Genomic DNA, 22,791 nt, shown 5'->3' with positions numbered 1-22,791 from the left:
TGCCAAAGCTGCACGCTCCTTCTAAGACACACATGCCTCTCCACAGTTGGAACTGTCATAGACGGCCTCCTGGGCCCTCCTGGCAGGAAACATCAGGCAGAGCAGGTCCCCAGTGGACGGACCCTGGAGGGATCCTTGGCCCCCCCGGACCTCGGCCACCCGCTGCCCAACCCCCAGGCCTTGGCAGGGCAGATGCCCTGCATTTCCTGCGGCCTCTTGGTGGCTCCAGCCAGTGGCGCGCATCCCCGACAGGCCCTCCCCGCGCAGAGGGCGGATCCGAGCTCCGAGCCCGCCCGCCCTCTGGGACCATCGGACCAGCTGGGACCGCGCGCTCCGCCCAGCTCCTCCCGCCCCGCCCTCCTCTCGCCTCCGCCCCGACCGGCCGCCAGCTCCGCTCTGGGATGGGCTGTGCCGCGTGCGCCCCGGCCAGGCGGAGGGACAGTCGGGCCTTCCCGCCCTGGACCGGTGATTGATCAGCAACGGTTACTGAGCCTCTTAATGGTTCGCTTGGGTGGGAATTAATTCTGAGGTGGATAAATAATGCATTGAGGTTTACATAGTCCAAGGCAAGCCGTCGGTCCGGAGCCAGGAAAGGCAGCCGAGGGAGCCTCGCTGGTGACGCCAGCGGCCATGGGGGCCCGAGCGGGGCATGAGGGGCAACTGGGCCAGAGGAAGAGAAAAGGGAAGTGGATGACAGCATGATCGGCTCAGCGATTCCGTCCAGGAGGCGGCAGGAACATGCTGAGCCCAAAGATCAGGCAAGCCAGGAGGGGTAAGTCCAACTTCCTGAGGCGGATCAGGACACAGTGTGCGTGCGTCTGTTGGTCAGGGCGTGGATACTCAGCTGGCTGCCACGCTGGGGTCAGATGGGGCAGGCGTTCTGGAGGCATCTGGATGACTGACAGCCCTCTCTAGTGACGCTCCTGGGGTCTGTGGGGGTCACTCCTGAGACTGCCAAAGGGCGATGGCCAGCTTATTGCCCCAGTGGGTGTGCAGGCTTCACCCCGCATGCCATGTTTTACAGAGTCCCTGGCTTGCCCAAAGTGACCGGGTGACAACTCTGGTAAAACTTTAGTTTTCTACTAAAAGGGAAATGCTGAATGCTCAAGATTTGCCCTAGCTGCCAAGACAAAAGTAGCCCTCACTAGGAAGGGCAATGCCCTGGCTTCTCCAGACAGCCAGGTCCCAGTGAAGGTCTTCATTTTGGCTACCTGGGAGGCTGCTCTGCAGAGCCTGCAGGGGCCGCCACAGCCGGGCTGCAGGAAGCAACCCCTCAGGCAGGCAGGGGCTCCCCCCGGGAGAACTCCCAGGAGGCAGAAGGGCCTGGAGTTGTGGGTGTTGGGAGTGTCTAGAGATAAGTAAGAGATGCGAGTCGGGAGAGCCTTGCAGGGGTGATCCTGCAGCCCTGGGCTAGCGCCCCAACCAGGCTGCGGCCCTGCAGAATGGCCTGGGGCCTCAGGACGAGTCTTGGGGCTACGGACAGCATCTCCCTGGACAGCAACTTCTTGGCCAGTGCAAGTGTCATTTTAGACGAGAACATCTGTGTTTTAAGAAAATAGAATGTGTCCTTCCATGTGGCCGGTGTTTGTGGAGGGCTGAGCCTCCCTTGTGAGCAAGGAGCACGAGGAGGGTGGTTTGGAGGTGGGTGGAGCTTCTGCCTGGGGAGCTTGGAAACAGTGCTTGCCTCACCCAAGTATTTGTGTATTTGAGGCAGGAACCCTCCAGGCTCTTGTGAGCTCACGGGCACACACCCATCTCATTAGCACGCTGCAGGCATTTGGATGACTTTCCTGGGCAGGCTGGCCCTCTAGAGTGTAGTCAGAACCCCTCCATGGGGTGCTCGGAATGGGCTGTCACCTGTGGGCCCCAGTGGGCAAAGGAGGACTGACTGTGCATGGCTCTGCTCAGGGGTAGCAGTACAGCTGGTGACGATGCAAGGGGTGGGCTGGGCCAGGCTCTCTAAGAGAGCTTGGGTCTCCTCTCCCACTCCTGTCTAAATTGCTGGCCACACTTGGCTGTTGAGCAAGCACCCGACGTGTGATTAATCCAAACTGAGAAAAATACACACTAGATTTTGATGACTTGAAAAAAAGAATGTAAAATATCTCAATGATTATTTTACATTGGTCACCTGCTGAAGTGACAATACTTTGGATATATTGGGTTAAATAAAATACGGATTAGAATTCATTTCACCTGTTTTTTCTTTTACTTGCTTCTAATGCAGCTACTAGAACATTTATTATTACATACGTGGCTCACATTATCTTTCTGTTGGATGGGGCTGGTCAGAAAGAAACCAGTGCTTTGCAGAGGGGTCTCAGGAAGCCTGCCTTTGAAATGTCAAACTTCTTAAAAACATTTGTTCTGGGTCAGTGGTTTTCAACCAGGAGCTGTTTTGCCCCTTGGGGGACATTTGTCGATGTCTGGAGACGTTTTGGTTGTTCCAACTAAGGAGTGCTACTGGCATCTAGTGGATATAGGCTGGGATGCTAAGCAGCCTGTAATGCAGAGGACAGTCCCCACAACAAAGAATTCTCCAGCCCCAAAGGTTAATAGTGCTAAGGTTGAGAACCCCTCTAGTAGATGATATTATCTTGTAGGATATGTTAAAAGATAAAGTTTATGGTGCTATATATCAGATATTTATAAGATAATCATTTACCCATAAAAATACATGACCATAAACCATGACGAGGAGTATTCTAAGAGCATAAGAACATATACTACAAATGAAGCTTCCAGAGGAAGCAAGTGGTGCTTGCATTGTGAGCTGAAGAATGGTGGGGCTACGTAGGCAAAGGGTGGTGGAGGGAGGAGGCCACATTTCAGACAGCAATTGGCATGTGGTGATGCTGTGGGAGGGGAGGGGCACACAGGGCCAGGAGGCTGGGGCTGGAGACCAGGTCAGGAGTCCGATGACGCAGGGACATTTCTGTAGGAATACAGGCCAAAATTATATGTGAATGCCTCTAAGAAATTGGGCTCTGCTCAGGTAGAAGGAAGACCTTTCCTCAAAATTTATCCCCCGCTGCACATTTTAGGAGTTGGGCAAACTGCGTGTCATAAACCCAGCCTGTCTATAGGATACAGATCACAGACCCTGGTATCCACACACTGCCTTGTCCAAACTGCTCCAGACGATACATATTCCAGACATACTTCCAGATTACACCACCACCTGGGTATAGTGGGTTGAGTGAAAAAGACCTAGGGTCACTTTCTGGAACAGTTAATAAAACCAGCCCCTGTCAGCTGGCTCAGAAGCCTTTGAAGCTCTGCAGATAGGGGTTTCCCAAGGACTCTTCCCCAGGGTCATGTTGGCTGTTAACTCCCTGGAAGGTCCCCATCCAGGCCAGCCCTGAGACAGCTGGCAAAGGCTGCCATCATCCTAAAGCTGTCCTGTGGAGGGGGAGATGTCAAGATCGAGAACCTCCCAGGAGAAACCCTACTGTCACTTACCTGCATATAAAACTAAGTTTGGTCAATAATCTGAGCTCAACTTCCAAGAAGTAGTTAGAGGCAGATGAGGCAGGTGTTGTACACACACACGTACCACACACACACACACACACACACACACACACACACACACACACACACACACACACAGAAGAGGACAATAATAATTCAAAAAAGTAGGGAGGCACCCAAACCAGCTGGAAATGTCTCAAAACAGGCCAGTAAATTCAAACAGTGTGCTTGCTTTTACGTGCATCACACAATGTAGACTGATTTGAGAAAGTGGTCCACATTGGTTCATACCAGCTCACACTAGCCATTGATACTGTGATTCTAGCTTGCTACTGCCTGCTTAGGACCAGTTCAGACTCACCCTAGCTCGTCATGGCCTGTGGAAGCCAGACCAGGCCATTTGGACCCAGGTGTGGTTGACTCTGCCCCACTCAGCTCCTGCCTGACTCCCAGGGTCCTGTCCAGGGAGCCTTTCCTGATGCCACGCCTGGCAAGCTCTAACTCCACTGAGAATTTTTGCCGTATTTCCAGAGTGGGAATGGAAGAGACAGGTCACCCCACCCCTGCCAGTTTTCCCAGAAGAAAAATCAGATGAATTTACTAAAACTCCATGAATTTATCGCACAGGGGAGCAAGTCACAAGTGCATATGCTCTGTGACACTGTAAAAATTGCAATTTATCTTTTAAGATAGAAAATAAAAACATAAGACTGGCACCCTCTGTTGTGGGAGCAACGTGGGTAGTTATGCAGGGTGAGGAAAGGCAGCGGAGCCCCAAGCCGTAAGCTCATGCCAGAATCTGTGAGGGGTACTGGGTTCATCCCCATCTGTCCAGGCCATAGTCAGAACAAAGCCCCAAAATACTTGACCCTGACGCTACCCCAGCCTGCTAGGATTGCTCTCTTTCCTGAAATCCACTGACCCAGGGTCTGCTTCTTCAAAGATTTGTGTAGTCCCCCAATCTTGATTGAGGCCTCCTCTGTGCCCGTTAGCACTGCCCAAAATAAAGGTTTATTGATTTGGTCTTGCCCTGTTCCACAAGGATAAGGTATGGAAGGCAGCTGTGTTGTTTTACCTCCCAAAGAGCTCTTGACTCTGCCTGTCTCACTCAATCTCATGTTATCATCCCAGCCATCATCATTTCTAACCTGTGGCAATAACATTCTGCCTCACCCCACCCGCTCCCATCCATTCTCCATTCCAAAGCCAGAGCCATCTTTTCAAATGTAAATCCAGCCTGTACCCACCTCTGGCCTCCTCCTCCAGCCCCAGCTTGGAATCCTTTGGTTGGCTTCCCCATCGCTCTTTGGGTTAAAATCCTAAGTCCTTACCATGGCCCGTAAGGCCCCTCTTACAGTCTAGCCACTGGCCAAACCTCCAGCCTCCTCTCACTCTCCAAGCTCCAGCCACACTGGCCTTCTTCCCATTCCTCAACTGTTCCATGGGCCTCCTACCACAGGGCTTTGGCACCCTGTTTCCCCAGCTGGAATGCCTCCTTCTGTCTGTCTGTCTGTCTGTCTGTCTGTCTCTCTCTCTCTCTCTCTCACACACACACACACACACCTTAACTCCTATTCACCCTCCAGTTCTCAGTTCAAGTGTCGCCAGCCAAGGAAGTGCTCCCACACACCCCAGTCTAAACTGGGTCCTCTGCTCCGTGCTCTCCTTTCCTTTGTAGCACTTACCTTGGGTTGTAGTTGTACACTCCTGAGTGTGACTGTTTGGTGAATAACTGTCACCCCACTAGACTGTGCGCTCCAGGAGAGCAGGGGCCATTTCTGTTTTTGAATATCATTATACCCCAAAGCCAGGCGTCTGGTAGGTACTCAATACATTTATGTTGAATGAATGAATGTATGAATGAATGAATGAGTGAGCAGAGGAAGCATTAGCCTGGAAGGCTGAAGCACTGTCTCTGGACCTAACTGGTCCAGGTCCTTAGGAAAGTCAGCCCTCCCTTGATTGATTTATATGTTGCAAATATTTTCCCAATTTGTGGCTTGCCCTTTACTTTTATATCAAGGGCTTTTTTCCCCCAGATGTATATAAGTTTTTAATTTTTAATGCCATCAATCTATCAATATTTTCTTATAGAGTTTCTGCCTTTGTTTAGAATATTTCAAAATAAAATTGATGTTGCGATTAAGGAGGCTCCTTCTTTTAAAGGAGGTCATTAGCCTGATGAGCAAATCTCCAGTAGCTTGAGCTATTTTCCTTCAAAGGAGTATCAGTGTCTTAGAAGCCCTGATGAATGTGCAGAGCCTGGTCAATACTTTGGGGATACAGAGAGAAAGCTCTATGAGTGAGATGAAGTACTTTCACTGGCCTTATTTTTCTTGATTTTCTCACAAGTAAGCAAACCAACATTTATTGTGTGCCCTCCGTGCTCCAGACATTTCCATTGTACTTATTTAATTCTCATGACTACACTATGATGAGGTATCATTATTCCCATTTCAACAGATGTGGAAGGAGAATTGTGGGTACCCTGCCAACAAGTGGTGGAATTCATATTCACGTCTATCCGGTGCTGAGGCTTATGCCCTCTCCCTAACCCTACACAGGGATTCACACTGTCCAAACACCACTGCAGGTGGCCCTGCATGTCTCCAGGAGAGCTATAAATTCTTTGAGTAATAAAATGCAGTGTGATTTTTAAGAAGATGCCCACTGCCTGTGAATACATGAAAATTAGATTTGAAGAACTGTTGGAATATTTAAGGTTGAATTATTGATACATAGTAGAACACTAAGGAAATTAAAAGGCAAGCCAATTATGAACTCCAGGGAAAACAAAAAGTGGTGCACAAAATATTACAGTATACTGCATAGCTCAACTGGGACTAGCAATTACGTAGTACTAACAATGCAAATTCTGCATATTGATCCAACTAAAAGTACACTGGGAGGATGGAGTGGGTGCTTATGTGTGATGGGGACAGGAGAGTGAAATAAATAAAATCCTCATCTTCCATAGTTAGAGGTCAATAGGTAACATTTAAAATGGAAAAAATCAAGAAGTGATTCAGCATAAAAACAGACCATAAATTAATGGAGCAAAATAGAGAGCCCAGAAATAAACCTATGTATATGTAGTCAATTAATTTACAGCAAAGGAGCCAGCAATATACAACGGATGGTATATGGAAAGGACAGTCTCTTCAAAAAATGGTGTTGGGAAAGCTGGACAGTCACAAGCAAAAGAATGAAACTGGACCCCTCTTTCACCATACACAAAAATCAACTCAAAATGGACTAAAGACTTGAACATAAGACCTGGAACCACAAAACTCCTAGAAGAAAACATATGGGGTAGTCTCTTTGACATCAGTGGTGGCAATCATTTTTTGGATTAGACACAAAAAACGAAGGAAAGGAAAATAGAAATAAACAAGTGGGACTACATCAAACTAAAAAGCTTCTGTATAGCAAAGGGAACCACTAACAAAATTAAAAGAAACAGAATGGGAGAAAATATCTCCAAATCATATATCCGATAAGGGGTTAATATCCAAAATATACAAAGAACTCATACAACTCAATAGCGAAAAAGAAACAGATTAAAAAATGGGCAGAAGAACTGAATAGACATTTTTGCAAAAGAAGATACACAAATGGCCAAGAGGTACATGAAAATGTGTCACTGATCATCAGGGAAATGCAAATCAAAATCCAGATTGAGATATCACCTCATAACTGTTGGAATGGCTACTGTCGAAAAGACAAGAGATATCAAATATTGGCAAGGATGTGGAGAAAAGGGAGCTCTTGTATACTGTAAATTCGTGCAGTCACTATGAAAAACAGTATGGTGGTTCCTCAAAAAATTAAAAATAGAATTACCATATGACCCAGCGATTCCACTTCTGGGTATATATTGAAAAGAAATGAAAACAGGATCTCAAGAGATATCTGTACTCCCTTGTTTATTGCAGCATTATCCACAATAGCCAAGACATGGAAACAACCTAAGTGTCAATCAACTGATGAATGGATAAAGAAAATGTTATATATAAAAACATATATATATATTAATAGTTTCCAGCCACGAGGAAGAAGGAAATCCTGCCACTTGTGACAACATGGATGGACCTTGAGGACACTATGCTAAGTGAAATAAGCCACACACAAGACAAATACTGCATGGTATTACTTATATGTAGAATCTAATAACAAAAACAGAAAAAGCAAACTTACAGAAACAAAAAGTAGAAAGTGGTTGCCGGGGCTGGGAGGTGGGGGAAATAGGGAGAAATTGGTAAAAGGGTACAAACTTTCAATTATAAGATGAATAAGATCTGAGGATCTAATGTATAACATGGTAACTATAGTTGATAACCCTGTATTGTATCATTGAAATGTGCTAAGAGAGTAGAACTTAAATGTTCTCGCACACACAAAAAAGATAAATATGTGAGTTGATGCATGTGTTAATTAACTAGATGAGGGTAATCAAGAAAAAGTGAAAGAAAGAAATAGCGATAAATAAACACTATTTGGAAATGTGGAGGTAGGGACTTCCCTGGTGGACCGGTGGTTAAGAATCCACCTGCCAATGCAGGGGACACAGGTTTGAGCCCTGGTCCGGGAAGATCCCACATGCTGTGGGACAGCTATGCCCGTGTGCCACAACTACTAAAGCCCGAGCACTCTAGAGCCCACGCGTCACAACTACTAAGCCCCCGTGCTGCAACTACTGAAGCCTGTGCACCTAGAGCCCGTGCTCCACAACAAGAGAAGCCACTGCAATTAAAAAAAAAAAAAAAAGAAATGTGGAGGTAAATACCAAAGGAGCCAACTGAAGTGGCTGCCTCTGGGGGCTGGGGAAGGGAGGGGGTGGGAGAGCAGGAGCCTGCCAGGTCTCACCCTAAAGCTTGCAGGGCTATGTGAGGTGTGGTCAAGAAGTGATAGACTGGAGGTCACCTGACCTCATACCAGTTCACACTGGAAGATTGTTCAGAGGGGAGTTTCTGCTCTTAAGGGGTGACCATGGGATTCATAGGCCTCCTCTGATTGCTTGGTTCTGAATAGTGTGGCCTTCCCAAATATGCCCATGGTCATCCCATGCTGCCCCTGCCCAGGCTTGTCAGGTGCTCTGAGGGCTCCCTAAGACAGACCACCTCTAGGGCCCTGAGAGTGGGACAGCAAAGGGCCAGTAACCTAATTAGGTGATATGACATCTGCTTTGCCCGAGATACAGAGAGAATCTAAATTCTCTGAAGAATTTAGATCCAGAGGCACATGCACTTGGCCAACTGTGAGCCTGCTATGCAGGAAGGCAGTGAAGGGACCAGGTGATGCGGCAGGGAGAACAGACCCATCCCACATCCAGGTAGGGCTCTCAACAGGGGAGTGATGTGTCTGGACAGAGCGTTAGACAATGGTGCTGGCTGCACTGTGGGCAGTGGGTCTACAGAGAGTGACCCTGAGGGCAGGGAGAAAAGAGATAGATGTTCAGTAAATGCTGTGGGATTGATGGTGTTTCCTATCTGCCATCTGAAGAGGGTGTGAGGGGACAGCAGGACCGTTGTCAGAGCACATCTACTGAGAGCATTCAGCCACTGCCAGGCAGGTTCCCCTGCTTCTGGACACACCCCAGCCCCAGACTACCAGTCCATCTGCTGCCACCGAGGCTCTTGTGCTAGGAGATGAAGGTGGAAGTTTGTGTCCAGTGAACCCAGGCCTCCTCCCTCCTCCTGCCTCTCCTCCCAGATACCAGCTGATGGGAAAACTGAGTTCTTCCATGGGAGATACCCAGAGTCCATAACCCAGCACTCTTAGACACTCAGGATATAAGGCACTTCCAGATGCTGGGCTCCAAGAACTCCAGGCTGGACTTTCGGCCCCAGAGAATTGAAGATTTGGCCATGACCTTCATGTCTGCAGACAGGAATAAATGATTTATTTGCAAGACAGGCCTGAACTGGGTTAGACCTAGGCCGGGAGAGCTGCCTTGGGCTGCCCCAACCAAGGCAGCCAGGGACCTGCCTGACTGCTGAAATCATCAACAGCCTCCATGATTACCTAACCAAGGGTGGAGAATGTATTGATCTAAGCTAATGACCCGTAGGCAGGCAGAAATGAAATTTATAATCAATATTGAATTACATCGACTTCACTGATCCCTGGCTCCTGGTGAATGGCTTGCTAATCTGAGCAGGAGCAGAGGCAGCAAACCTAGGGGCAGCTGCTCCCAGACGAGGTCCAATAGAGGGAATAGAGGCCTCCCAAGGCCTCAGCCTGCAGCAAAGAGAAACAGTACTCACCATCGTTCATCCTTTCAGTGCTTCTCTGTTTACAAAGCACTTTCAAAGTGTCATTCATTTCTTCCTCACCATGGTCTAGGAAGTGGATAAGATTTGTATTTTGCTCTCATTTTATGTGGAAACCTGGGGCTCCAAGAGGCTAAAGAGCCTCCAAATCCTGTGCCCTTTCCATGACCTCAGTTGGCCTCTCCACTCCCACCACCAAACTAGGAAAAGTAGGAAAACTACATTCCATGTTTCCTGCTCCTGCTTGCGCTCCTCTGATTACAGGAGTGGAATCAGTGATCTTGTGCCCTTAAACCTTTCATCATGTGGAAGCAGGCCATGGGTAGGAGAAATCCTGCTGGCAGATTTCTTCCAGCCCAGGAAGATCATCTGTAGAGGCACAAGGTCTCTTGGATTTGATCTTTCCCATCTTCTTTGAACTTGAGGATTCCTGTCTTACATCCACTCATTCATTCAGCAAGCATTTGAGAGGCTCTCTGCTACGTTCCAGGAATCAAGCATGAGGAGGGCACCCTCTCTGGCCACGAGAAGCTCACAGATCAACACAGAGATTTGAGAGGCACGTGTCCGGCCAGAAGTGTGTGCCATCTATGGGGTGGCATGATGGATGGTAGTCAAGCCCCTGCTTTGGGAACCTGCTAGAGGAGTCTTCACATAGTAGGAAAAGGCTGCACCAACACTTCAAGAGTGTCAGGGCTCATCAGGTGGGCAAGCACAGAGGTGCAGCTGCCTGGCACAAAATGGCCTTTGTGGGGACCAGTCGTTGATCTGGAAAGAGTGGGGTGTGTGGTATGAGTGGGAAGTGAAGCTGGAGACCTGACTGCACACAGGCTCACCGAGGCCGTCTCATCTTCCCGACTTCATACCCATGTCGATGATGGCTAAAGCATAGCCTCTTTGAAGGAGATGCAGCAAGAGGGATCCCACCATGGCAGGATGGTTGGAGGTCCAGCCTGTGGATAGAGGTTAGGTGATGTCGATCAGGCTTGTCCTTCTCAAAGAAAGGGGTTTTTCATTAGTCTTGGTAGGAAGGGGTTAGGGTTTGGTCTGTTCTAGGGCAGGGACATGGGTCCTGTGAGAGTCAGGGTTAAGAGCCTGGGAGCCAGACTTTCTGGGTTTAACCCCATGCTCTCTCATCCTGCATGTCTTCCTGTTCCGTCTGCTGGGCACACCCTTTCTCCCTCCCAGCCTTCCATAGTGTAGGGGAGGAAAAACTTTTCCTCTACCCTCTTAAGTTCTGCACCTGAGTGCTGCTGATTAAATTGCTAAAAGATTAACAGGAGAAAGACATATAAATTTTATTGATAGTTTTAAGTGTATGGGCAGGTGCTTTATAGAAAAGAGACAGTTAAACCCAGGGTCAGTAAACTGTGGGAAGGTGACGAGGAAAAGTATGGCAGATAAGGGTTGTTTAGTAAGGTTCATTATGCAGACTCAAGTCGTCTCCTGATGATAAGAGTCTCATTCTCCTTTTCCTGGTACAGGAGTTGCAAGGCACCTTTACAAAGGGAAATTTATGCCCTGCTTTTGAGCAGAAAGGGAGAGGGAAAATAGCTCTTCCTTTGTGCTGTTTCTCAGTTGCCTTCAGCTCAAAATAATCAATATACCAAAGTGGCATATTTGGGGGTGGCATAACCTGATCCCTTTTAACAGCTTACTCCATTCTTTCATCCAGCTTCAGCCTCGCTTCTGGCCTCCCAACCTCCCAGCCTGACTTCCTTGCTGCTGCCTTCACGCTCTCATTTCCCCTTATATGTGCCGAGATGACAGACTCTTGTATTTGGATGTCTCTGTTCTCCCTTTACTTGTACCATGGCAGGCACGTGCCTTTCATTTCCATACCCCAGTGGCTTGCACAGGGTGGACACCCAGGAGGCCCTATAAGCCCCATGAATGGATAAAAGAATACTGGATCCAGTTGAACCTGGGGGTTCACACTGCATGGAAGTGCAGGTCAAGCAGTTTGGGGGTTGCCCTGCCTCCTGCACCCCCTCGCTGAAGACCAGCACCAGCTGAGTCAGGAAACAGACCCAGGAAGAGCCAATAAAAATAATGGTAAAGAAAGTGATCTTTTATGTTGATGTTTTGAAAGCATTAAAATAATCATTTTGGAAAAAATCCAAACTTTCTAGACTCCCTCAGAGTTATATTAAAATTAATACTTTTTACTTAAGGGGGGTGGTAGGTTTCCCCTTTGTCCTTCACCTTTCAGGCCCCTAATTGAGACCCATTAGGAGCGCCTGGCTGATTCTCTAGACCCCTCAGATGGGGGACTTAGCAAAGAACAGATGACCAAGTGGAGCCCAGAAAGAAGCTAAGTAACTAAACAAAATTTTTAAAGGTAGGGGGCACTCAGGAACCATCCTGTAATAAATCATCTGAGGCTCATGCAGTGCCCCCAGGACAGCACAGGAACCTGGCGAGGCCCCCTTGCCCTTAGCTGCAAATTGCATTAACTTCATGAAACCGGCTCGTCCGGCCCCCTGCAGAGTGCCCCTTCCAGTACCTCACCTCTCTCTTCTCCATTAATCTTTCTGCCTCAATACTTCTCCTTTAAATCAGTTCAGCTCTGAGAGCCATCTTGCTCTTTCCCCAGCCCGGCTTTAAAATCTCATTGATTTTATAAATCAGTTGTGTTTCAGTTCAAGTGCGGCCACTCCTCCACGCTCTCGGGGCTGCACTAACAGAGCTACAGATGGAAAAACTGCGTGCCAATGCCCCAGCAGCTGCCAAGGCCAGTGCTGCCACAGCGTGGTCATAAGGCCCTGAAAGCGATCAGGGGTGCTAGGTGTGGATCTCCTGAATAGACCCTGAGATGAGCAGTGTATGTGGTAATTTTGTAAGCAGGTGCTCCCAAGGGACACCAGTGAGGGGTGGCAGCGGGGGAGCAGCACCGGGACGGGGAGAGCCAAGCTGGGGTGCAAAGCCAGTAAAGGAGGGGTCTCAGCCTGAGCCCCAGGGAAACTCTGAACGTGAATTGCACCTCTTTATCCCTCCAAGCGGTGTCCAACTAGAAACAAGGCTGCAGGGGCTTTCAGGATCCCATATGCATGAGTCTTTGGCCAAGGGCTGTGGGGCGAGGGAGGGATGTGAATTCCTGGGCACTTCCAGTTCTCCCACTGCCTGCTCAGAATGGCTCCAATAACCCAAGGACAGACTTCAAAACGGGCCAGCAGCCCTGAAAAACCACCCGGGGTAAGCTGTTGGAAGTAAGGGCGCATAAAGACAGGAAAAAGGAATCAAGGGAATTTGGGCAGAGCTCTTGACACGTTCCACTGTGTAAGGTATCTTTAATGTGTTCTCAGCCATTTCTAAGACGCAGCAGCTGCCAGGTATTCTCGTTGAAACACTGGGGGAGTGAATGACCTGCACACCCTTGCTGAGCCCCTCCTCGTGCGAGATGGGGTGAAGCAGACAGGCTGGAGTAGACCCAGGCCCAGTGGAGGGGCTCACCTATAGAGAGGGGGCCCCTGACCTGATCCCACAGAAGGTCCACAGGTGGGCCTGGCCATGCTTCCATGAAGCGTCATGTGTTCAGCCTGGATGCTCCGAGTAGGCAGAGGCTAGGCATCTCTTTGTGTTGTGGTCCACAGCCCAGCGCAGTGCTTGTTGCAGATAAATACGCATAAACATTTATCAAACTTGTGATATTTTAATTGCTATTTTAGATCTCCTGAGGGGATTTAGCTCCATTCCAAAAGAGCTGTCTCTTTTAAAGTTTTTATTTTAATTTATGTAAGCAATGCATGTATAAAACCACAATACTACAGCCCCATCCTCCCCTTCATGACCAAAGTCACTGTTACAGGTGTGACATGTTCCTTCTATGCAAATGCATGTACCCACTGAATATACCTTGTGAATACCTTTTGTTTAAGGGGTTGTGTTTTTCTTCCCTTTTTGTATAGTTTCATAATTTGTGTATTTTTCTGCTATTTGCTCTCTTCCACCGCTATAATAGAACTTAAGTAAATATTAAAGCAGAAAAAGGGAGATGGAAAGGTTGGGGATACGTCTTCTTAAGGGTGGTCAGGAAGTCCTCACTGAGAAAATGGCATTTGAATAAAGAACAAAGAGGCTGAGAGGCTTCCTATGGGGCCAGGGATGGCAGGTGCAGAGCCAGGAGGCCGGTGCATGACTGGCCTGTTTGAGGAACAGCAGAGGCCAGTGTGGCCAAGAGCAGGGAAGTGCAAGGAGGTCCGAGAGGCCACATGGCCAGGTCCCAAGGACCCTTGTAGGCTGTAGTGATGGCTCCTACTTTTACTCTGAGTGAGAGGGGGAGTCCTGCAGGGTTTTCATAGGGAAGTAACATGGTCTAACTCCCATCTTTAAAAACTGTCTCTGGCTGCCCTGTTAAGAAACTGCAGTGGGGGGATGGCAGATGGCAGACTGGAGAAGAGGCTGTAGCAGTAACTCAAGTGAGAAATGATGGTGGCTGGGAATAGGCATGTCTGATAGTGTTTCCATTGACTGAGATGGGGAAACCATGAGAGGAGTAGGTTTGGGGGTGGGGAAGGACCAGGAGTTGAGCTTTGCCATGAGATGCTGGAGGTGGATGGTGTGATGGCTGCCTGGGTCTGGGGTTCAGGGCTGAGCTCTGCACAGGTGCCTTCCACACATCGATGGTGTTTTAATCCATGAGATGGAAGGAGATCACTGAGACAGTGAATGTGGACAGAAATAGAGTCCAAGGACTAGCCCCTGGTGCTGGACTTTAAGAGGTGGGGATGATGAGACTGAGAGTGGTAGCCAGTGAAGAAGGGGAGAGGCAGGAGAGAGTGGTCTTGGAAGCCAAGGGTAGAAATGGTCACAGAGGCGGGAAGGACCAACTGGGGTCAAGTGGTGTAAGGGTAAGGAATGGATGGGCTAACTTGACCTTGGATTAAGCAACGTGAGGGTTACTGGTGGCCTTGATAAGAGCAGTTTTGGTGGTACAGAGGTCGGGGAAGGCTGACTGGGTGGGATCAAAAGAGAACAGGAAGCAGTTAGGGATGATGAAAAAATTCTAGAAATGAATGATGGTGATGGTTACATAGCAATGTGAATGTACTTAAAGCCACAGTAAACCGTACACTTAAAAATGGTTAAAATGGTCAACTTTATGTTAAGTGTATTTTACTACAATAAAAAAGGAGAATCGGAGAGGAATTGGAAAGAGTGAAGACACCTCTTCTGAGGTGTTTGTTGAAGAGGGGAGCTAACCGTGTTCGCTCATAGACATTCATTTCCTTCTTTTTAACTTCTGTTGTGCATCCTGTAATGTGAACACAGCATAGTTTATTTGGCTATTTTCCTATTGTTGGGCATTTGGGTTTTTCCATTATTAGGGATCACTCAGTGTGCTCCAAGGGCATCCTTGGGTGTGACTACCTAGGCACTTGTGGTTCTTTTTTCAGGAAAGAGGTAAGACACAGAATTTGCTGGGTTATAGAGTGGGCATGTTTTCAATTTTAATAAACACAGCCCAATTGCCTTCTATAAAGTAGCTTACAATAACTCACAACACACGATATTACTGAATTTTAAAAATGTACCTGCCTAAAGGGTACACAGTACTGCATCATAAAATAGCTATAATTTGTACTTCCCCCTGATTACTACTGAAATCCAGCATCACTACTAATCTTTATTGGCTGTTTGTATTTCCTCTTCTGTACATTCTGTACATTCACTTCTTTAATTTCCTCTTCTGTACATTCTGTACATTCACTTCTTTAATTTCTTCAACTCTGACAAACAAAAGATTTACACTTCCCAATCAGAGAAGAAAAAGAAATGAAAGGAATCTAAATCCAAAAGAAGAAGTAAAACTGTCACTGTTTGCAGATGACATGATACTACGCATAGAGAATCTAAAGATTCTATCAGAAAACTACTAGAGCTAATCAATGAATTTGGTAGAGTAGCAGGATACAAAATTAATGCACAGAAATCTCTTGCATTCCTATACACTAATGATGAAATAGCCAGGACATGGAAGCAACCTAAGTGTCCATTGACAGATGAATGGATAAAGAAAATGTGGCACATATATACAATGGAATATTACTCAGCCGTAAAAATAAATGCAACTATAATTACAGAAGCAAAAAAAAAAAAAAGAAATGCTTATATACACTACCGAATGTAAACTAGATAGCTAGTGGGAAGCAGCTGTGTAGCACAGGGAGAGCAGCTCCGTGCTTTGTGACCACCTAGAGGGGTGGGATAAGGAGGGTGGGAGGGAGACGCAAGAAGGATGGGATATGGGGTTATACGTATGCATATAGCTGATTCACTTTGTTATACAGCAGTAACTAACACAACACTGTAAAGCAATTATACTCCAACAAAGATGTTAAAAAATAATTTTTTACACTTCCTTGATAGGAAAAGGGCATGCGAGTTCCCTGGCAGTCCAGTGGTTAGGACTCAGCGCTCTCACTGTTGCGGCCTGGGTTCAGTCCCTGGTTGGGGAACTAAGATCCTGCAAGCCACACAATGAGGCCAAAAAAAAAAAAAAAAAATCAGGGCTGGCCCTGCACCTTGATGCTGCCTGCATAGGCCTTTGTCCTTCTATGATAATGAATGAACCTTTGGGTCCTTGCATTCCATTTCCTCCACCCAGGGTTCTGACCTTCTGAGTTGGAGTGACTGTTGCTGTCATCCCTGGCAGCCTCTGTCACCTTGCGGACACTTGGGTGCTTTTCTGTGCAGGCTGCTTTTCTCCTCCCTTCCTGGCATCTCTGAGCTGAAGCACTTAGGGCCCCGCTCAGTCTCGGTTTTGCTGGGGAAGGATTGTAGCATCCTCGGTGACCAACGCTGACTGGGCTTTGAATCCTGGCTTCGCCACATAACAACATTGTTGTGTAACCTTCAGCTTTCTTCCTCTGAGTCTCAGTCAGAACATCTGAGAACTCAGGATTATTCTGAGGAATAAGTGAAATTACTCATGTCAGCTGCTGGGCTCCCACCCCCAACTCTGGCCCTTGCAGGCACTTAGGCACGTCCGTCCCTTCCACTGCCACCCACCCTACCCTCACCTGTCCACCCATCGAGTTCCTTCTTTCTCCCATTTTGACCCCTCCTGGGCCAGCATTTCTAGGAAAGCCAGCCCAGTGCTAATGCAATGAGGGCCGAGTCTACCAACACCCAGCGGCTGTTCCAAGCTAAGCCCCCATCACCACCTGAGCAGGCCCTGAAGGAGGGAGTATTTGTATTCACAGACAAGGCTGTGCCACTTATGCATGGTGTGACCCCTGTTGCTGAAGAACACTTGTTGTAAGCATTAGATGAGCAATGCATGAAGGTTTTTAGCGCAGTGTCATTCAGCAGATTCTGACTGAGTGCTTCCTATGTGCTGGGCACTGACCTGCAGCACCTCTTTCCTGAGCTGGCTCCGTCCCCCGCGTCGCATGTCCCCTGGACACATCCTCTTGGATGTCAGAGAGACTGCAAAATCTAACATGTGCACCATCTCGCTGCCCCTCCTTGACTGCTGGCCTGTCCCCCTCTCCATGCCATCAGTCATCAGCCCCGCCTCCTAAATGTCTCTCAGGGCGGCCCCTCCTCTACACCCTCCCAGAGACTCACCCCCAGCCTCTACCCTCTGTCTCTCCTCCCCTGGCTTGTCCTGTCAGCTTTCCCAGTTTCCCAACAGCCTGGCTTCCAAGTAAGGATCTCAGGCCTCCAGGGCTCCTGGATGAGTCTGCAGGCCCTGGGCTCAGGGTCTGCTTGCTCAGAACTGACTGCCTGGACCGAGACCCCAGATTCTGAATTTAGGATTGCTCCAAACAGGCATGCGCTCACACACCTCACAAGCTTGCAAACACACTCACACTCATACACATTCACAGCTTTGCATGCACCCACACTCTCAGACATTCTTACAAACATACCCTCATTGTACACTCACAATGACACATGTGTGCACACACTCTTGCACACTGCAGCATGCACACACACACATTCACAAGCATATGCTTGCAAACACACGGATGCACACTCACACATGCACACACTCTTACACACTCATGCACATACATACTTACATACTAGAAAAAACACACTCATGCACACAGATTTTCCCAGGCGGGAGTTGGACCCCCTAGCTCTCCATGGCCCTCAGTTTTGGGGAGAGGTAGATACATGCACTGCCCAAACAACAGTACTACACACCAGACTGTTATCCACACTATTCTAAAGGTGAAATTGAAGTGAAGAGAAAGAGACTAATTTTAGTGGAGTGACTCTTGGAGAGCTACATGAAGGAGGTGCAACGGGACCCAAATGTTGAGTGGAAAGTAGGACTTTGACAGTGAAGATGAGCAAAAGGGCATTACACTGGGGAGTTGTCCAGTGTGACTAGACCCCAGGGCAGTGATTATTGGAATCACCTGGGCTGCTTCAACATCCAGATTCCAGGTCCTTCCCCCGGAAGTTGTGTTTCAACAAACCTGGAGACCGGATCTCCTAAGGTCCCAGGTAGGCGTTTTCAACAAACCTGGAGACCGGATCTCCTAAGGTCCCAGGTAGGCGTAGTATGCAGGCACCTTCGGCAGCCGTTAGCCCTGGGCTGACGGGGAGGTGCGTGGTTAGGCAGAGGTGGCGCTGTCCCGTGAACCGATCGTGACGGCCAGGCTGGGGTTGGATTTTACTCTGCACGTAATTGATAAATGCCCTAACTACTGTGGAGAAAAGGAGTAAAAGCTGATTATATCTGCGTTTAGAAAAATTTCCTCGGCAGCTGCGTATCTCTTCTGGAGACTCCAGCAGAGGGCAGGGAGCAAGAGGAAGGCGTCCAGGCGAGGGATGATAAGAATTCGAATTGATTCAGTAAAACAGAAATGGAAAGAAAGAAGAGTGCAGGGCTTCCCTGGTGGCGCAGTGGTTGAGAGTCCGCCTGCCGATGCAGGGGACGCGGGTTTGTGCTCTGGTCCGGGAAGATCCCACATGCCGTGGAGTGTCTCAAAAAAAAAAAAAAAAAAAAAAAAAGAAAGAGTGCAAAGAGAGAATCTTCAGAATTTGCACACTAATTGGCCGTGGGACTTGATGGGGAGGGTTTGTCAAAACAACTCCAAGATGTCAAGATTGGCCGGTCCCAGTCATGAATCCTTGGTGAGCAGGGGGTGGGGAGCAGGCTTGGGTGATGTGAGTAGTCAGTAGACATTGAATTTGAACATGGGCACAGGCGACCATGAACCATCCCTATGGACCCCCATGGGGATGGTTTAACGTGAGCCTGAAGTTTCAGAGAAAGATCTGGGCAGAAATAAAGACGTGGACTCATGATGGAATGGAGGGCAGCTGGGGCAGCCCTGGGCAACAGCAGGACTTTCGGGGAGAACAGGAGGAACTGAGACCAGAACGGGCTGGGCAGGTGGTAAGAGACGTGGGTGTACCAGGCAGTTGGGCTCTGCAGTGGGGGCGGAAGGAAGAGCTTCAGGAAGAGAATAATCAGTGTGTGTGAGCACCGAAGTGTCTCAGAGGCTGAGAATCAGAACCAGACTGTCGGATTTCATCAGAGCACTTTCCAGGAGAGGACAAAACCTCCAAATGCAAGGGGTTGGCAGGGACTGGGGGGTGAGGAAGGAGAGACTGGGAGTGTGGTCCATCCTCTCAGGAGATGCTTGTCAGTGCGAATAGGTGACCGCATCAACCCGGCACACTCGTTGATCTGAGCCAAGAGGTAGCAAATGCTACTCCTGTTCCTTCTTTGCAAATTGGAGTGCCCCCTCCCCTGAGGTGGGCCCAAACTCTGGTCATCCTTCAAGGCTCAGCCTAGGCGCTCCTCCTCTGGGTGGCTCTGCAAATGTCTACAGCAGAAAGGTGCACCTTCATTTAAGTGTCTGCAGCCTTTGCCTGTCCACGTGGCCTGTGGCTCTTCCATCTCTGTGTGGCTCTTCTTCATGTTATTTCTCCTGCCAGCCTTGGGGCTCTGGGGGAACGCAAACTTGGGGTTCTGCCCCATACCTGGAGGAGCTCCGCAGACTTGGAAGGCATGGATGAATGAACGAGTGAATGAATGATGGTGTGCTTGTGAGCCGAAGAACTTGACTTTGAGGAGGGCAAAGAGCACCCTCCTCCTCCCCAGGTCACAGGCCTGGTCCTGGGCCAGAAACTCCCGTCAGTTCTGGAGCCTTAGAAGGTCAGAGCTGTTTGAGTTGAAATCTTGGCTTAAATGTTTACAGAACTGGAATATTTACATGGCTTGATTCAAGGAAATGCTGAAGACAGGAACAGTGGTTATTAATAAATCATAACAACAACGATTTTCCTTTCAAGGTGCTCTATGGGCCTTATAAGTAATATCTGTGTGATTGAGCGGCTGGGGGACAATCCGGGCTGGCTGGGCAGCCTAAGTAGCATCTGCAGGAAGCGCCTCCCTGGTGAACTGAGGGGAGCAGGGGCTGGCCTCTCCTCTCCTCCACTGGAGCCCTGCTTCTGCCAAGGACAGTTGATTCTGCAAATCAGCTATACTTCCATTTAAAATAAAAGAGTAAGCCAAAGTAGCCCGTGATGTTTGACAACCATGTCTTACATCCATTACCTGCCTGGTGTGGTGATGAGAGCCACAAGTGCAGAACTAGATAAGACGTTATGTCCTCCCATCCCTACCCCTCAGTCTAGAGGGGCAGAAAGGCAACCACACAGGTTAATAAATACCAGCCATGGACCACGTGTCCTGGTAGAGGAGGGAATGACTATCTGGAAGAGATCAGAAGGAAGGTTCTGTGGAGTTGGATCTGGAAGGATAAATAGGAGCTCACCATGCAGCCAAGCCAGAAATTGAGTAGGAAAGGGATGGAAGAAACAACTGTGGGTTGCAGGGACCGTGTGTTCCAATCATAAGTTAGGATCCGTGGTCTAAGAATTGTAAGTGTGATTACGTTTGGACTCAGAGTTGTTCCTCCAAAGTCCAGGATGGCCCCTCCTAGTGACCACTGCAGCAGTATCCTTGATACTGGCCAGAGAGAGGAGAGAAGCTTTCCCCAGGACAGAGGGGAGAGCGAGGGGAAGGGGTAGGGGAGGCATGGGAGGGGCAAGAACTCAATCACTGTGAAGGGCAGTACCAACCCTGGCAGAGCGCTGCTCAGTGGTATCTGCGGAGCAGGAGTGCTCGAGGCACTCGTTGGCTCTAGGTAGGAGGGACGGCCCCTTCACCCTGCCAGGGAGCCATCGACAAGTCACAGCAAGCAACTGTTGCAGAGGCCCTGCTGTGCAGGCCCAGCTGCCAGGATGATCCCAGGGAAGCAGCAAGGTGGTTTGCTAGGTGGGATGGGGGTTCTGGGCAATGGTGCTGAGATCTGATGCTGCCAGGGGAGAGGTGCCACCCAGGTACCAGGGAGGGAGTCTGCTGGGGCCAGCTCCCTTGGGGCCTGAGTGACAGGAACCCTGCTAGAATGTGAGCTCTAGCAGGATCCAGATGTTTATCTTTCTTATTTTTCTTATTTCTTACTGCTTTTTCCCCAGTACCTATAACAGTGATTGGTACATAGTAGGTACTAATAAATAGTTGCTGAATGAATGAATGAGTCATTGAACAAATGGAAAGCTGGATGGATGGATGGGTGCATGGAGGCATGGATGGATGAACAAACCTGGGGAAGGGCAGAATCTTGGATCCCAGAGACAAAGCAGAAACTAATCAGGCAGGCTGTGCACTCCCTCAGGTGGATGACCTTGGGCTGCGGTGCTGAGGGGTCCCAACCCATGTCCCTTTGAACCCAAGGGGGAGATAGGCCAAGCATGGTCATGCCCTGCTGGCCGAAGCTCCCATACTCTGGTCACCGGGCAGCTGGGATGCCAGGGTGGGGCAAGGACTGACCCCTGGCCTGCCATCCTTCGTGCTCACTGTGTGTGTGCTTGGCTTCCAGCCCGCTCCAAAAGCCTGGTGATGGGGGAGCAGAGCCGGAGCCCTGGGCAGCCACCCTGCCCCCGCAGGCTGGGCCCCGTCCTGAAGGCAGGCTGGCTGAAGAAGCAGAGGAGCATAATGAAGAACTGGCAGCAACGCTGGTTCGTGCTGCGTGGGGATCAGCTCTTCTACTACAAGGACAAAGATGAGAGCAAGCCCCAGGTGAGGAGCGTGCGTCCTGTGTCCAGCGGGCATCACAGCGGGGCTCCAGGCGGGGGGGTGGGGGTGGGCGTGTTTAACTGCGTCCAGGAGAGGGGAGAAGGCAGAGAGTGTGACCCTGCCGTCAGCACCTCCACCCCTCAAGCACCAAGCCCCTGTCCATGGCTTAAAAATACAACTCTTCCTCATGTCCTTTTCAGCCTCTTAGTGCTTCCAAGGAGGACACAGGTGCACACATTCCATTCCTTCCATTATGCAGGGAAACGGGCACCCAGACAAATCTAACGTCATGCTGAATTCTGGCTCGCGGTGAAACCCCTGTGTCAGAGGCCTCTGCCTCTCAGGGGAGGCTTCTGTTTTCCACCAGCACTGTAAGCTCCACCTCAGGCGCTTAACACGTCTGCCTTTCCACCCAGTTCCACTAAGTTCGCTCAGTCAGAGCAGTCGGTGGCCTCCTCCGCCATAGTGCAGCCTGGTCACAGTTGCCCTGTGCAGACATCATAACCGAGCTCTCTGCATGCTGCCGGCCAGGGTGGCTGGGCTTGCGGAGCTTGGGCAAGCTAACCCTTGTTATGGGATTCAGACAGAGAAAGGATGTCTGGGAGCTACCCTCGCTTCTCTTGGGGAAAATGGGGAAGGGAACTTGAAGGACTTCTTCCAAAGGTGGCTCCTAGTCATTGATCCAAGTTGGAAAGAAAAGGGAGATCTCCTTGTTTGGGGTCAGGGGTCACAGAGCTTTGCAGGGCCGTAGCCTGTGCACATCCAGCAGTTCCACGGTGCGCTTGGGGGCCTGGGGGGCGGAGAGGGGCCCTGTGATGGGCAAGGTGGAAGGAGGTACCTGGGCACAGCACGGTATCACGTCGTCAACACGGCGAGAAAATGACCCTGTCACTCCTCTTCCAAATTTTCTGAGTATGAAGAAGGAATTGTCCTATCTTTAACACTTCTCCAATACTTGGGACCCTCCCTTAAAAACATGGGACTCTGGGGGTG

General features: G+C 49.3%; 1 protein-coding gene across 2 annotated transcripts in view; it reads left to right on the top strand.

The window, feature by feature from the left end:
• Positions 1-394: 394 nt before the first annotated feature.
• The window catches only part of ARHGAP22 (Rho GTPase activating protein 22), a 156,098-nt gene continuing 133,701 nt past the window's right edge, over positions 395-22,791 (top strand). For both annotated transcript variants that reach the window (XM_024739070.1, XM_024739071.1), the window contains exons 1-2: positions 395-772; positions 21,602-21,801. In XM_024739070.1, the coding sequence (XP_024594838.1) occupies positions 739-772; positions 21,602-21,801 (234 nt within the window). In that variant the 5' untranslated portion in view covers positions 395-738. The remainder of the gene's footprint in view (positions 773-21,601; positions 21,802-22,791) is intronic.

The sequence above is a fragment of the Neophocaena asiaeorientalis genome, unplaced genomic scaffold (assembly GCF_003031525.2).
Source record: "Neophocaena asiaeorientalis asiaeorientalis breed wild unplaced genomic scaffold, Neophocaena_asiaeorientalis_V1.1 scaffold202, whole genome shotgun sequence".
Lineage (NCBI taxonomy): Eukaryota > Metazoa > Chordata > Mammalia > Artiodactyla > Phocoenidae > Neophocaena > Neophocaena asiaeorientalis.
The sequence above is the reverse complement of the archived record's forward strand: the minus strand, read 5'-3'. Positions and strand labels throughout refer to the sequence as shown.